Source organism: Pteronotus mesoamericanus, unplaced genomic scaffold (genome assembly GCF_021234165.1).
Source record: "Pteronotus mesoamericanus isolate MK-2021 breed Mesoamerican mustached bat unplaced genomic scaffold, CSHL_Meso_final contig_657, whole genome shotgun sequence".
NCBI lineage: Eukaryota > Metazoa > Chordata > Mammalia > Chiroptera > Mormoopidae > Pteronotus > Pteronotus mesoamericanus.
In genome coordinates this window covers 20,473,624-20,489,332 of record NW_026555229.1, presented here as the reverse complement: position 1 = coordinate 20,489,332, position 15,709 = coordinate 20,473,624, and the positions used below count along the sequence as shown (strand labels likewise).

The 15,709-nt window shown below is 47.0% G+C and overlaps 2 protein-coding genes across 2 annotated transcripts in view; one reads left to right on the top strand and one right to left on the bottom strand.

Annotated features, from left to right (window-relative positions):
- The window catches only part of DMBT1 (deleted in malignant brain tumors 1), a 138,216-nt gene that overhangs the window by 71,463 nt on the left and 51,044 nt on the right, over positions 1-15,709 (bottom strand).
- On the top strand, positions 11,138-13,340 carry CUNH10orf120 (chromosome unknown C10orf120 homolog). The gene is made up of 3 exons (XM_054581215.1): positions 11,138-11,337; positions 11,810-11,885; positions 12,597-13,340. Exons 1-3 carry the CDS (start codon positions 11,138-11,140, stop codon positions 13,338-13,340), a joined length of 1,020 nt encoding a protein of 339 aa, XP_054437190.1.

The following is a 15,709-nucleotide window of genomic DNA, read 5'->3' as shown; positions in this document are numbered from 1 at the left end:
CTCCCTTCCCCTCTCTCTAAAAATAGATAAAGTCTTTTTTAAAAACTTTGAAAAATGTAATGTTTCAGAAAGTCCTATGCATTTTCCACTTGGTATAGTTCATAACTTTCCAGAGTACTTACCTGCATAGTATTGACATGCTGGAAAAAAAAAAAAAAAAAGATGTCTTTTCCTATTATGTATGGTAAAAATATTAAATCTATTGCTTGACACCTATTACTGAAATATTGAAAGAGGAAAATACCTTGGTTCCTTGGAGAATGGATACATCATGGTGAATATTATAATCTGAATCTGATTATCTATATTTTCTTCTCCTCAGTTTCAAATACACAGTTCAGAATTTATAGCATCTATAATAACAGTTAACATTGATGTAGCATTTTCTAGGCCTGAGGCACTCTTCCAAGTAATCTACAAACATCATTTCATTAAACCTCCCCCCAAATCCAGTGAGTTATCTCTTTTACATAGGAGAGAAAACAGCAGCATAGAGAACTTAAAAACTTGCCCAAATGCACAAGGTCAGGAAATATGGAGTTAGGGCTTGAACTATGCAGACCTTTCTAGCCCAAACTTATACATCGTCAGGCATATAAATGAAAAGCAAGGCCCTGGGTCCCAAAGGGTTCAAGAGGTCACTTAAACCCTTCTTAACACACCAGCTTGTTTCAACAAATATGTTTCAGTAGGTAGTTGGCATAAACATGTCTATTCAATTGCAGAATAAAAAAAGAGTTTGAGTATAAACTTCACAATCAAACATTCTGTGGGTGGTGAGTTAGGTTTTTCTTTATAGTGAATACATATCATATTCAAGCTATTTGTTGTGCAAGAGTATTTCCAAGTTCCTATTTATTAGTATAAGTAGGAAAGCTAAGTAACAAAGGACTTTAATAGATCTCCCTAAAGTTGCAAAGTAATGATAAAAATAACTGAACTTATGTGGATAATTAGGGTAGTTCTAAATTAAATTAAAATTTCCTTAAGAAGACTCTATGTGGAGTACAGATTAAGACTATCAAACTGATCATTTTTTTTAAAAAAAGGTATAGATTTTCAGATTAAAAGTCTTCACGAATCAAATCTAAATAATTTTATGTCATGTCACATATTTCAGGCTAAGATATTCTTTTATGGTACATTGTCTACCTCCATTCAGCAACAGGAAAGAAATCACAACAGCCATTCAGCACCTCTACTGACGAACATCAATATACAGGCCAAAGAACATTTTCCAAGCCCTTAATTACCTCACAGCCAAGCACCCCTTCTTTATCCCCCTCTCCAGAGCCCTAAAACCAGAGTCTTGCTTAAATAGCAATAAATTAGCTAGTGCTTTGTTCACAAAAAAATTAATCTTACAGGAAATATTTGACCCAGCTTCCCCACATTGCTCATGATGAGACGTTCAGGGACCATCGCAGCAGCATCTTAACCAGTGGGCGGGAAAGCTCTATCCTTCGGGATTTCATTTCATGTTAAGCTCCCGCACAGTGGGCTGGTGGGCTCTGTGGAAATACCCAGACTTTCCCTTTCAAGCTTGGAGCCAGGCATGAGCAGAGTGGCCCCGGGGCATCCGCGGCAGTACCTGCTTCGTGTGGAGCGACCACAGGGAAGAGCAGCAGCCCGAGGAGAAGGGCTGGGCAGCCCATGTCGGGAAGGCTTCCAGCTACAGCAGAAGCCTCAGTTTCAGGTTTATACCCTCTCCAGGCTCCCCTGCAGGGCGGGCCCTGCAACCTGACGCTCTTTTCAGGCTTGGGTTGGCTGGCACTCAGAGCAGGGGATGGCTCGTTTGCTTTGGCATTTTGTGTGCATTGGCTATGGGGGAGAGAGATTCCACCTCCTAAAGCCATTCCATGGAAGAGTCAGAAGGTGCAATCAGAGACAAATTGTGTGCTGGCCCTTGGCTGGGCAGGTGGGATCTTGTGGTTCTAGGAGCCTGGATTTCACCAAAGGCATCATTTCCTTTGGCACATGGCGGTGCCCAGAGGAAGAGGCTGCTGAATCTACTCGTCTTTCAGTGTCCTTGCTTGCCTATCCTCCTTTCTAGAAGCTTCCTCTTATTTCCCAATCCCCACAGCATCCACTCGGTACCTCTCTAATAACCCTTAATACGTTCTGCCTTAATTGTAGTTCACAGTGTTTTTGTCGTACTTCTCCTATTAACTTGTAAACTCTTGAGGGAAGAACTTCTCTTTACATCATTTCTGGTCCTACTTAAAAGGTTGCTTACCTAGCATGATGTCTTATACTTAAATATTTGTGGAATTGAACTTGGAAACACTCCTTTATACCTGATGCTCTTCAAATTATTGCTTCCCTAGCAAATATTTTATCTCTACTTAGAAAATTGGCTTATAGCAATACTTTATCCCATGACTTCAAAGACTTCTCCTCTGCTCTGAGCCTTAGGCTCTCACAGTCTTCTGACAGAGAACATCCTTCCAGAGCGTGTGTCTAACTCTACATGCCTGTCAATGAAACAGTGGAAAGGACGGGGAGGTTTTATAGACTCAGTGCGCAATGCGTTGTGAAAAGGCTTTGGAAGGAAGTAGATTTCCAATGGAATACTCAATGTATTCCTTCTTCAGACCACTCTGCAAGTTGGGTGAATCCCATGTGTTGGCCACCATGTCCTGCAGGAATGGCTACTGGGATTCTTTTTTGTGTAGGATGCCCAAGGTCAGCCAGACCCACATCTGCTCATGATGGACAAGTAGGATCATGGGTAGGGGGCTGAGAGGTATGACGTCAGTTCAGAGCACCTGGGTCTTGTTTCCTCCCCTGTGATTTTGGGTGATCCTCTTAGCTCCAGCAAGGTGAGATAATACTATCTGCCCTGCTCACTCTAGAGGGTTATTGAGAAGATTCAGTAAAATTAGGTGTCTATAAGAGATCTGTAAATTTCACAAGCAAGATTGTTCTTTCTCAGTAGATGTAACAGACTTTTTGAGGTTTTCTAATGGTCTCAGTGCCATTGATCATAAATTCAATCAAATTCAGCCAACGCAGGAAAAGAGCAGACGTAAAGGGAGAAAGAGCATTCCGTAGATGAAAGTAACCAAAGCTGGTATAACATTTACAGGCCAAAAGTGAATCTCTATTTGCTTTTCTATAACTCAATCTCTCTTTGGACTCCTCCCTCCCCCATTCTGACTCAGGCAGACTATGCAGTTTCATTAAAATAAGCCTAAATAAGAGGAATAAAGTAAAATAATAGGTAACTCCTTACATTTACCTAGTACTTAATTATCACCCAGGGTTTCACATTTGATATTTCATTTCAGTTCTTTTAATAGTTCCGTGAGTTAACCGAACAGTAAGCCATATGTCCATTGTATACATGGGAACCGGAGACACAGAGACGGACTGTCATGCCCAAGGTCAGCCGGTCAGAGGATGGAGCCGTAGGGGGAGAACTCAGGCTGGCTGTTTGTCATGTTCTCTCTCTCTCTATGTTCTTAAAAAGCCACATGAGACAAGTGGGTCCCCTCTTTCTCTAGGTTGTATTACACATTTATTATAATTTCTGGGATTAGCCTTAACTTTAGATCTGTTACTCTGGTAGATACTATTGCTGTGCATGCGGTGGTCATTGGTCACATGGCCCCACCAACCCAGGACTCACCACACCCTTGCAGAAAACGTGGCCTGTGAAAGAGACGTTACCCCTGCTTCCCAGACACACTATATAAAGGGATTGTACTGTATCAATTTTTTAAAAAATAAAAAGTTATGTATTTAATCCTCTAGTGTTAAAAGGATGGCTTTTTTTTACAATTAATTTATTTTTTAAAAATAACATAATTGAGGAACCATCAGACAACTGTATTTTGTCAGGCACAATACAAACAAAATGAAAACCCAAATCATCAAAAAAAAAAAAAAAAAAAACCCAACAAAACTGCTGTTACTCCTGGCTTCCTTGCATACAAGTGATGTGATTGTTGAGAGACAAGGCTGGCCAATGGCCCCACCCTGTAGGGGCAGCTCCTGGAAGACAAAATTCCACCTGATGGAAGACTGTTCCCTGGGAGGGCGGAGCCTGGGAGGGGCAGGCCAGGCCCCTCTTCTGGAAAACGATCCCAGTGCTTTTATTTAACTGTATTTCCTTTGTCACATAAACCACCAGACAGCTCACTTTAGGAACATACCGGACTAGGTATTTTAAGCTTCTCTGACTTGAGAGGGCTTCAGAATCAAACAGACCGAGAACAGAGATGTTTCCATGGAACATCGGCCAGGCACAGCCAGGGGACACCAACCTGAAAACCACTCATGGGTTCTTCTGCATCATCTAAGTAAATAGTGACCGCAGATGGCAACTCTGAGGCCTCTCACAACCCTGACCTTCAGACAGAGACCAGCTGTCCACACGGTCCCTTCAGGGCACGGAGATGAAGCTCGAGCCCTTGAAACAACTCAGTTTGCAGAGAAGACCAGTGTTTCATACGGACATTTGAAAACCCAGGGGAAGCAGCAGAGAGGCTTCCAGATAGAGAACGCATTGCATTTCCAGGCAGGAAGAGGTCGTTGTCGGGCCGGGGGCGGGGGGCGGGGGGGAAGCGGTGAGGGGAGGGTATGCACTGCATTTTATGAAACATATGGAAGATCCCACCACCACAATAATGGGCTACCCGGGGAAGTTTCCTGAAAAGCCAAGGTGGCTCAGGATTGAGACCCGCCAACAGGGCTGGTGTTTAGTGGCCCAAATTGCTGTCACTGTGTCATGGTAAAAAAATTGCAGGTCTTTCTCACTGGTGAGTAATGAGCGGCCCCCTCACCCCTGGGGACACCCTACAACCCTTTGGAACCCCACCCCCTTTCCTGAGCCCAGGCCTCCCCAACGTAAAGTATAAACACAGCGGCCATCAGAGCGGTCAGCTCCGCGATGGGCCTGTACGAGGACGTCGGTATTTCAAATGTCACCCAGCCTACCAGAGCAGGTGGCTAAAACTCAGTCTGGTTTGTTTCAGAAGTAGATGCCTCCTAGAACTTTCACGTTATTTCAAACATATATGCATATTTAAATGGGTTAAGCTATGTGTAGCTCATAGGATGAAGCCTACTAGTAATAAATGTTCAATCAATATGAGTTATTACTATTGTTAACGTCAGTGCAGTCCTTATTCCAGACCAAACCTGCCATTGGAGGGTAGTGGCAGTGGGTACTGCTAAACCCTGGCCTCTCAGAGTTTTCCTGGGCGAGCTTCCGCCCTTTGTATTCAACTTCAATCTCCTTATCAGGCCGATTTGCATCGTTCAGTCGCCACACCATTTCCTGGGGAATCTAAGCTCAGATTATATCGAGATTGGCGGCTTTTTTTTTGTTTTGCTTTTTCTAATTTTACATAGTGTGACCTTGGGCAAATCGTTGAAACTTGCCCTCAGCACACGGGTTCCTTTGTCTGTCAAACTTCCTTCAATGAGCCTCCTGAGAAGTAGAAGGAAGGGAATCGGTCTCTGGCAGCTTCTGTGGGTCCCCCCTACAGATTCACCCAGGGCCTTCCTGGAAGCAAAGAGCCTCTAAATGCAAAATTGCTCGTATTTGCAACTTCTTCTTGTGTGTGTGTTGGGCTGGGGAGGGGAGAGGATGTTCTCTCTTTTGAGCATTTCTCTCTCTCTCCTTGTAATTTTATTCTAATACAGTTTTCCCATCATTTCTTTGCTACCTCCTCTGCGCTACCTTCTCACTTTGACCTCATCTGAGCCTCACACAGCTGGAGTGGCCGAGCTGACCTGAACCCAGGCCATACCCCTTCACTGACAGGTGATACATTTCTTCTCAAAATGCAGACACCTGGGCTGCTTCTCTTCCTTCTCTGTCTCGTTTGCGTGGGGCACCATCACTATGACCAGGGTTCTGACTTGGCTCGTTACCGGCCACAATGAGTCCCCACTGCTGGTGAGCTGAGCACCTAGGTTGAGGACTGAAATGGCTTGTTTTTCTTTTTTGCACCTCAAGTTAATCACCTTTTTTTTACAGCTATCTTTTGTTTTGGAGTTTGATCTGTAAAACAGATAATTTCTTATTCTCACTTCCTGGAAGGCTATATCTTAATTAGACATTAAGAAGGAATACGTATGGATCTTAAGAATTACAAGAGTGACTGATTCTGAAGGATAATGTATTAGGCCTTGGTAGAATAAAACAAAATCTACATCCTGGAGGCTCCTATGGTGATTTACTTTGGCTCAAACTGAGTTCTATCCTGACTTCTAGCTCCCCTGTCCTGTTCCATATTATTTTACAATATTAATGCTTTACGTTTTATTCAAAAGTCCAGAATTTAAAAGATTGCTTGGAGTCTGAAGTATTTGCAGAACCAGATCAACTGAAGTTGCAGAACAACAGTCCTCTTACTCTTTGTCAACAGCATGTCGTCCCCAGGAGCTGTGGCAGGCGGTGACTGCAGCCACCTTCGCAGCACATGGGAACCTGGGTGAGACCTTGTGCGCTGACTACTCCTAGTCTGGCGAGAAGCGACAGTCAGGTAAAATCACTGTTTATTTTCCCCGTGCGCTTAAAAAAACTCATATTGCTTTAATGTGCCTGAAACCAATGTCCTTGAAACTACAACTGACCTTTTCAATATCTGGAAAAGAATTTGCTGAAGTTCACAGAACAAAAACCGTTGGAATAAGTTGTGAAAGTTTGGAGACCACCACCTCTGTATAGTTCTTGGCATCTGAGGAGCACACATTCTTCCCTGCTTCCTTATCTTTTAGAATAGTGGAATATTTCCCCCAATAATTGTTACATAAGGCCATAGTTCAGATAAGTATATTGTTCTTGGAGAAACTTGTTTTAAAAATAAACCATAAATACAAACTTCCCAAAGGAGAGGAATGTCATGGTAGTGTTTTGGTGGCTTTTACATCTAATCTATGTTTCTTTTATTTTATTTTTCCATGCTTAATCATCATAGGAGTTGCATAAGCTTAGAATATCTTAAAGGCATGGTCTATAGTTACAAGTGTAGTTATTTTTCAATTAGTCTTTTCTAAATTATGCCCCCTCCCAAGCCAACATCATTTGCACACAGAGAAGCACAGCAAGAGGCCACTTGACTAAATGACCGCAGGAGAAAGGCAAGAAAGACCTACATGAATGTTAGAGCTACGGGATGTTTAACAAACCTGCAGAAGAAGTCACCCCAAGGGAAAGTCCTCATAGGAACCCCCCATTTTCCGCCTGAAAGGACTGTGATCCAAGCTTCATGAGACTTAGGTTGCAAAAGTAAAAGGAAGGAAAGATAGAAGGTGCGACCACGGAATAAGGAAAGCTTCATCTTAAATTACAACCTTAATAGCAACATTTAACACTGACATAGTTGGGTTCTAAATGATGACCACTGAAAAGATGAGAATCATTTGCACTGGATTCTGCCAGAGAGATATTAGTGGCATTTACATTGAAAGGAGTTAAGGTTTGTCCTATCTTCATTGTCTAATATCTCAGACCTGCTGGACCACCCCTGCCTGCACCTTAAGCCAAGAACAATTCCCAAATGTGTCCTGTTGTAGTAAAGACACTGTACTTCTCAAGTCTGAATGCCAGGACTATGAATGAGTACCATTTTTTACGTTTAAAATGAGCACGCCAATTATAGTGTCAAACACCTGACACCTATATAATGTGATTAACCAATGTTGTCTCATTTTTTTTAAATGACACTTTTCTTACAGTGACGTTGACAGATCACATTCAAATGAGTTAAATTTCAGAGAAAATTCTAAAATCCAGATGATTAGGAGAAGCCAGGAGCTGCCTTGGAGGTCTTCCTTCATCTGATCTCAACTTGCTCTAGGTGGCCCAGGACCTGCCCAAGTTCTGTCTCTTTGCGTTTCTGGCATAAAATTATATTCTGGACATAGAGGAGTAGGGTTTGCTTCCTCTGTAAGTCAGGCTGGGAACAAGGACGTTCAATCGCCAAGTCCCCCCTGGGGACAGAGCACTGGCCCCAGTGAGTCTCCTGGAGGGACAGGACAGAGAGAAGCTGAGTGGCCAGAGCTGGTGTCTTCAGCAGGGACGCTCTGATGCCACAGTCAGGCGTCAGGGGAACTGCTTAAGACAGGCCACTGAGGGTACGCAAAAATCTGGGATTCCAGGGTGAAGGAAATGTTCCTGGGACAATGACAGATTTCCCCTCCCTCCTCCTGTTGGCAAGTGCCACGCATGCCCTGGTAGAAGCCAGAGGTGTTGGGAGTGACCAACCCTCCCTTGCTTACATCTCTGCAGCCAAGTAGAGACCTCTCCCCAACACTGAATCTCCCCACACAGGAGATGCTTCAACCTGCTTCTCTTCACCCATCTCCTCTGCCGCTTCGAGGCCCATAGGCATTCGCAGGGTCTGTTCATGCCAGAAATTCACAGAAAAACCAGGGAGGTGGATAAATGTGTACAAGTATATCCTTTCCCCAAATTCTTATACGTCTTCTCTCTGAAGATCCATAGCTTTGCCCCATGGGAAGTCCCTCTTGCCCGTGGCTGTTAAGAGTCTGCCCGGCGTTGTCAGAGTACGGTAACCCCTTTCTTGTACTTGTCATAACATGACTTATATTGTGCACTGACCTGCCTCACCCCGCTCCGTGAGATCCTCCAGAAAGGAGGGACCTGGTCTTGTCCATCTTAGTAGCCTTACCATCTAGCAAAGAGCTGAGCTCACGGCATGCTCGAGTGAATGTGTGTATGGGTGTATGAATACCAAAGAAAGCCCATCTGGAGAAAAGTGTTCTCCCTTGGAGAGTACCACACTTAAGGAGACTAAAATACCCAGTCTTATCCTCATAGAACAAACTTCTACATTAGCAGGCTTTGCCAGTAATGTCAATACTTGCAAAACATGCCAAATGAATGTTTAATGGTTAACCCATCACCATAAAGTGCTTCTGCAGGTAAGAGAAAAATAAGTGACAAGCTTGTCCGTACACCAGTCGAACGCCAGTCTTGCCCTGTCACTACGCCCCAGCAGTAAATGGGCCAGGCATAGCCTCTATTATTTAATGGCTCCGCCTTGCTCTGGGGACCCACGTCTGCCACCAGCCCACATGGCCTTGAGCGGCTCCTTTTCAGCCCTTTCTCTTTAATTCTCTACAGCTGGACTGAGCGCCGCCCCCTGCCTCCCTGTAAGCCCCCGTTACCTGGTGAGCTAGATGGAGTGTACATCCCAGAGACCCAATTTCCCTCCTCCCACGTTCTCTTTTCAGTTGTTTACTCCTCAGATGGAGCATGGAACAACCCGGATAGGGGACAAAGCTGAATCAAACATGTCCTTGGGGCAAGGGACACAGCAAGACAAGAATGGATGCTGGCCCCTGCCTATTCCTACAGCTCCCCATCGTGGGAGGGAGAGTAACCCCTTAGACCTACAATCTTGACTTGTGGCTCCAGGGGGAAGGGCCTTTGCTCCTATTTTGTTTGCATCCAGGTTTCACAAGGACTGACAAGCAGGAAGGAGCATTCAGAACACAGGAAGGCTGCCCACCCCCCTTGCCTCCTGCCTTCTCTGGTTGTAGTGGGACCAGCAGAACTGCGGCTGGGATCGCCTGGCGCCGAGACTAACACAGGAGGCTGTTATGTAAACATAAGGGAAACCACAGGTCACACCTTCCCTCCATAATCCCGGAGTCTCAGAACTGCTTAGTCACCTCTGTGTTGGTCTATGGGAAGTTAAGGGGATTTCTGGCCCAACTCTCCAGGGCAGCCATTAAACTCAGGGAGCTCAGACACGTACTTCCGGTTTCAAAGGAAGAGGGCAGGTGTCTCAGGCATGGACGTAGTGTGGTACCTCTAGCAGTTAAAGGGGACCAAAAAACCCCACCCCACCCCACAGCAGAAAGCTAAGGAGGAGAGGGTAGTTTAAAGCTAGAAAGGAAAGGATCGTTTTAACACGAAGACATCTGAAGGCAAATTGGTAGAGACAGAAAGTACTGTTAGACAGGTAGTTGTCAGTAGATTAACTGTAAAGAGGCATAAAGGATCTTTTGGGGGTGATGGAAATGTTCCACAATTGAATAGTGGAGACAATTGCACAAGTTGGAAAATTTACTAAAAATCATTGAACTGCATGTCTAAAACAGGTGAATTTTATGGTAATCTCAATAAACTTTTTTAAACAGTTAAACTGCTGAGCATGCCACCTCCTTCAGGGGGAGTTTTTATGCCAGCCTCACGCTCCCAGGGGAAAAGAGCCAACCCTTCAGCGTGGCCTAAGGCTCTTTTGGTCTTTGCCTGACCCTTTTCCTGGCCTCTTCCTCCACCACATTCCCTACCCCTGTCCTCCTGCAGGCCCAAGCTGCTTCCAGTTCCCTGAACACACCAGGCTCTCATAGACTCTCCTCTTTTGCTGCATCCTGTGTGTGGAAGGTCCATGCCTCCTACCCACCTGACTTGTCCTTCAGGAGTTAGTAGAGATGTTGCTTGCTCTGTAGAGTGATCAGTGCAAGCTCACTCCTTCCAAGATCAGCAGGGGAGGGACTCACCAAGCATAAGAGAGTCAGACCTCATGTTTGGACCTCATCCAAGACCTCTCTTCTGGGACTCACCTTCCCCTTGGGGGTGCCTCACTAACTGCTGCTGACCCCCGGGGCTCTGGTTCTCCCTTCCCCTCCCTCCCTTCAGCCCAAATGGTCATGACCAGACTGGAATCATCAAAGTGCAGGCTCACTGCTCAGGGGAGTAGATGGATTCTGAAAGACAAACAAGTTGCCAGAAAGGAGAGAGGTATTCAAGATATGGGGGCAGTAGGAAAGACAGCCTAGAAGATCATTTCAAGAACCATGGATAGGGGCCCAGACGGAGCATAACAAACTACGATTAGAGAGGTAAGCCCATTCCAGAGAGACTTGAGTTGACTGAACCTTCATCCTGAAAGAGCCAAGCAGTCTTTATGAACTTGTAAGCAGCAAAGACACAGTCAGATCATCTCCCTGGCCACTCTGTTCCTCTGCGCACCAACATGACCCCAGGGGATCCTTTGATGCCTGAACTCAGACCTCACAATAGGTCTCCCAAGGGGGCAGTTATGATGCAAGAAGAGTTAGTGAGTTAGTCCCTTGAGTTCCCATGAAACTATATGAGAAAGATTAACTCCAGGCATTGACACTTCCCATCCTAGCCTATTGACAGAGCATGATCAGAGAATGGGAGAGTGGCTGTCAGAAGATTGGAAAACAGAGGTCTCAAGATCCAGGGGCCCAAGAAAGGAAGACGGCAGAGGGAAGGCTAAGCAAGCACGGAGTACCAGCCAGGACACTGGACGCAGGCGATTCTTTTCAGGCTAAAGACTCCCTGTCCTGCCAAGGGGATCAATGTTCTGCTTCACCTTTGGGGTGAGTGTAGCTGTGTTTCCTGTCCATTCCTTCCCGTCCATCTCAGACTAAGGCCAAGTGGAGGAGCCCACCTCGAGCCTGCAGAAACCTGGGTCACTGTGCCCCAGCCTGAATAATGCTATCCTCCTCTTTTCCGTTCCTCCTCTTGCTTATAAGTCAGAAACCTCCTTGATGCTCTGGTGTGAACCCCACCTAAACGCTGACAATGAGGCGAGGGTTGTTAAAGTGTCTCCAGCACAGGAGCAGGGGGTGTCTACAGGAAGAATTAGCTAGTGGCACCTACTCCCATCATTGCTGAGTGTGTCTTAGCCCCTGTGCAGTGGGCAAGAGGGTGATTCTTCAGGGTCAGGCAAGCCTGGGGTCTGATTCTGACTCTCTTTCTCTTACCTATTTGTAAGGTCTCTCATTCCTAAAGGGAGACCTAGGAAGACCCTCTCCAGAGTTCAAATGCACATGTCTCTCTGCCTTCCAGGACATGGATCCAATTCTGTCAATTAGACCCACGCATGGCCCTCGGGAAATATTCCCCCTTGGAGAAAGAGATCCTGGTAAGTGTCCTGAAGTTTATACACCGGGAGGCTCTGCTGAAGGCAGGCCTAGATCAGGGGTGTCCAACCTTTTGGCATCTCTGGGCCACACTGAAAAAAGAGTTGTCTTGGGCCACACATGAAATTCATTGCAACATGTAATCATAAAAAAAGTTTCATAATGGTTTAAGTAAATTTATGATTTTTTGTTGGGCCACATTCATAGCCATCCTGGGCTGCATGTGGCCCATGGACAAGACACCTCTGTCCTAGGGGGAACCAGAGGTTCCCAAACAACCAGTGGTAGAGACATAAGTCTCCCAAACAGGACTCACATTGGCTGAGTCCACTAGTAGCTTCCACGTTTGTATCATAAAACACTCTCTTATTTCCAAGTCCCAACTAGGGATGTGACTATAAGTGATAGCAAATGACAGAGGCACTGTTTCTTGAGCTCTTACCTTGCATTCGCTGCTCTCAGAGCTGATGTTTTCCGGAGGCTGTACAGTGGTCCTGTGAGTCAATAAACTTCTTCCACATTCTTAGTATGGAAAGAGAGTCAGAATCAGACCCCAGGCTTGCCTGACCCTGAAGAATCACCCTCTTGCCCACTGCACAGGGGCTAAGACACACTCAGCAATGATGGGAGTAGGTGCCACTAGCTAATTCTTCCTGTAGACACCCCCTGCTCCTGTGCTGGAGACACTTTAACAACCCTCGCCTCATTGTCAGCGTTTAGGTGGGGTTCACACCAGAGCATCAAGGAGGTTTCTGACTTATAAGCAAGAGGAGGAACGGAAAATGCTCAAGGAACTCCAGTTGCTGTCTGCAGATTACAGACAGGTGATGGAATATAAAAAACTGTGTTCCTCAACTTGTTCCACCTACCGGCCTATAGAAACAATATGGATGGCCAGGATGGTTGTGCCCCCCGAAGAGTTCAAAATGCCACAACGAGAGTGGCTCGACATGAGCAAGCACATAGAGCGCATGCAGTCAGCTCGGGCCCTGAGAAGTAACCTGCAGTTACCCTCCATCGAAAGGGTCAGGAACACTTCAGTTGTGTCCAGAGGGAACCTGGGCCCAACGACCAGAGGCAACGCCGGGCAAGACGAGAGTGAGGACAACAACAACTGTGATGATGGCACGCAAGAGGAGAAAGAGAAAAAAAACATAAAAAGACAAGAAATAAAAATGAATGTAATGTTCAAGTCAGAGGAACCCAGAAAACATTTAACCTACCAGCCCAATGACCTGAAGCCGTTCTTCCCCACAAAGAAAGTGGAACGGTCCATCACCGGCTTAACAAACCGCAATCTTTTTCACTTGGCTGAATTCCCAGGAGACTTAATGCTGATGAGCCAGGACTGTATATCACGAGGCATCCACCCCAGAGACGTGACAAAGCCCAGTTGCCTGGGAGGAGAGAGCATCTGGAAAACGTACATGGGAAAACCTGCATCTCACCATTACTAAAGTTTTATTGATTGCCCACGGTGAACTGTGTGTCCTGGTCCTTATTTTCTGCAACTCTGCCTGCCTGGGTGCCTTCTCTCCCTGTCTTCTTTTGGGGCCCAATCTCCAGGCGTCCTCAGGGTATGACCCACCTGCGAAGGCTTCCTGGTTTCAGGCAACTCCTGGTTCTTGCTCCCACCTCCCTTCCAGGATGCAGGCTCCTCCTCTTTATCTAGTCCCATAGGGCCCCCAGATGTAGTGGTTTAAAACAACAATCACTAATTTAACTTATAATTCTGTGGGTCAGCAATTGAGGCTGGTCTCAGTGGGGGCCTCCCGTGTCTGCAGTCAACTGACTTCAGGTAGTTGGCTCTCCTCCTGGGGGTTGACAATGATCAGCTGGATCAATGGGAGTGATTGGGCCAGGTTTCCTCCCTCCAGCAAATTAACCCAGGTGTGTTCACGGGGCCATTGCAGGATCCAAGACGGTAAATGGAAGTTTGCAAAGCCCCTTGAAGTCCAGACTCAGAACTGGTACATCACCATGGTGCCACATTCTGTTGGCAAAAACAAAAGTATTTCCTGCTTCGGGCTGAACCAAAACATGCCAAGGACAAAGGTGGACACCTTATCCATTCTCAAGAAGGTTCTGGAAACCACAGGGCAGAGCCCCTGGCCTTGATCATTTCTTGGGACAGCCCACCCTACTTAGCTTAATTTGAAGAGACCCCAGTGCTTAGGTGAGCCGCTATAAACAATGACCAGCTGATACATGCTTTGAAAAAAATTCTTTATTCAGCTTGTCCTATAAACTGAGAGGTTAAGATATACAGTACAGGTCTAAGAAGTGAGTTTACAAAAGGTGAGAAGAGTAATTCTCTCTAGAGGAAGCTCTGCTCTTGAGAACGTTTGGCACACAGGGTTTAGACACAGCACCTGCTTGCCTGACACTCTGCCCCAGCACCGAGCCTGGTTTAAGGAAAACCTGTCCCTGCCTTTCTGCACCCCCATCTCAACGCCCCTCCCCCGCCATGTGCCTGGGCCGGAGTAAACAGAGTCCAGGTGCTGCTGAGTGCCAAGCTCAGGGCACACATTTCTCGCTTGTTTGCTTGGATTCCGGACCCCGTGGGGCCCAGGTCTGAGCACTGTCCCATGCCTTCGTTCTTTGGATTCACGTGGTAGAGCGCAGAGGCCAGCCTCGGGTGACGTGAGGGCTCCTCCCAAGTGTGAAGGCCACCAGAACCAGGCCCACAGCCAGGAAGACCCCAGCGGAGATGGTAGCACCGGGGGCACTCCCCTGGGCGCTGGCCTGTGCCTCCACGCCAGACAGCGGCAGGTTGGGGAGGAGAGAACCTCAGGACCAGGTGAGCCCAGCAGAGGCAGAGAGGAGACGAGTGAGGGTGGTGGTCCCAGGGCAGGGCGATGTCATCAGAACTGGTTGTCTGGTGGGAGGGGAAAAAGGAATGAAGGAGAAGTGTCAGACCGGAAGCTGAGGCCAGACACCAGAGGGCAGCTGAGTGCGGGGCAGGGAGACTCCCTGTGTCTGGCCAGCCGTGGGAGTTGGAACGGTCTGTGAGCAGGAAGTTGGAGTGGGGCTTTGGGAGGTCAGCCTGGCCGGAGGCTCCCGGTGGGCAGGAGGGGCGAGAGCTGGAGCACTGGAGGCCGCTGGAAAATGGGTTTGTGAGTCCCAGGCAAGGGGTACCCAGGCCCCCAGCCACCATGGTGCCCCTTGGAAGAGAAGGGAGAGGAGGGGAGTGAGCAGGGTCCCTGTTGCCCCCCGAGCTCATCTCCCAGCCCTGCCTCCGTCTACACAGCTCCGGCTCCCATTGGAGGTACCCTGCACGGTCTTCTCCTGCTGCGATGTTAAGCTTTTCAGGGACAAGGATTTTGACCTGTTTCTGTTTTTAGTTATTTGTCTCCTAGCACATAGTAGGCATTCAGTGGATATACATGGAATGAATGAGTAATTGAGGAAAGAGCCTAGAATCAGCCCAATGTGAGGACAGCCTGAATATGGGACACAAGGGGAGAACAGTCAAAGATGCTCCCAAGGCGGGGGAATCCCTATGACCCAGGGGATGGTTTGTGACACCTACTGCTACCCCACCACTGCCTCTGTCACCAGAGCCACCACATCTGCTGACCTGGTCCTGCCCTGGGCCTGAAATCCTAGGACTCACTCTGCAAACACTTCCTCATCCACACACAAAACAAAACAGCGCAGGAGGACACGTGGTCCCCACTCCAGGTAGAGAAAATGAAATGGCTTGGCTAGTGTCAGCCTCTGTGGCAGTCAGGACACACCAGTCCTGCCTGCACCCCCACAGCCTGCCCCCACCCTGCTTTCCGGTCCCTGGAACTACAGATTGTGGTTAATACCATCATGAGTA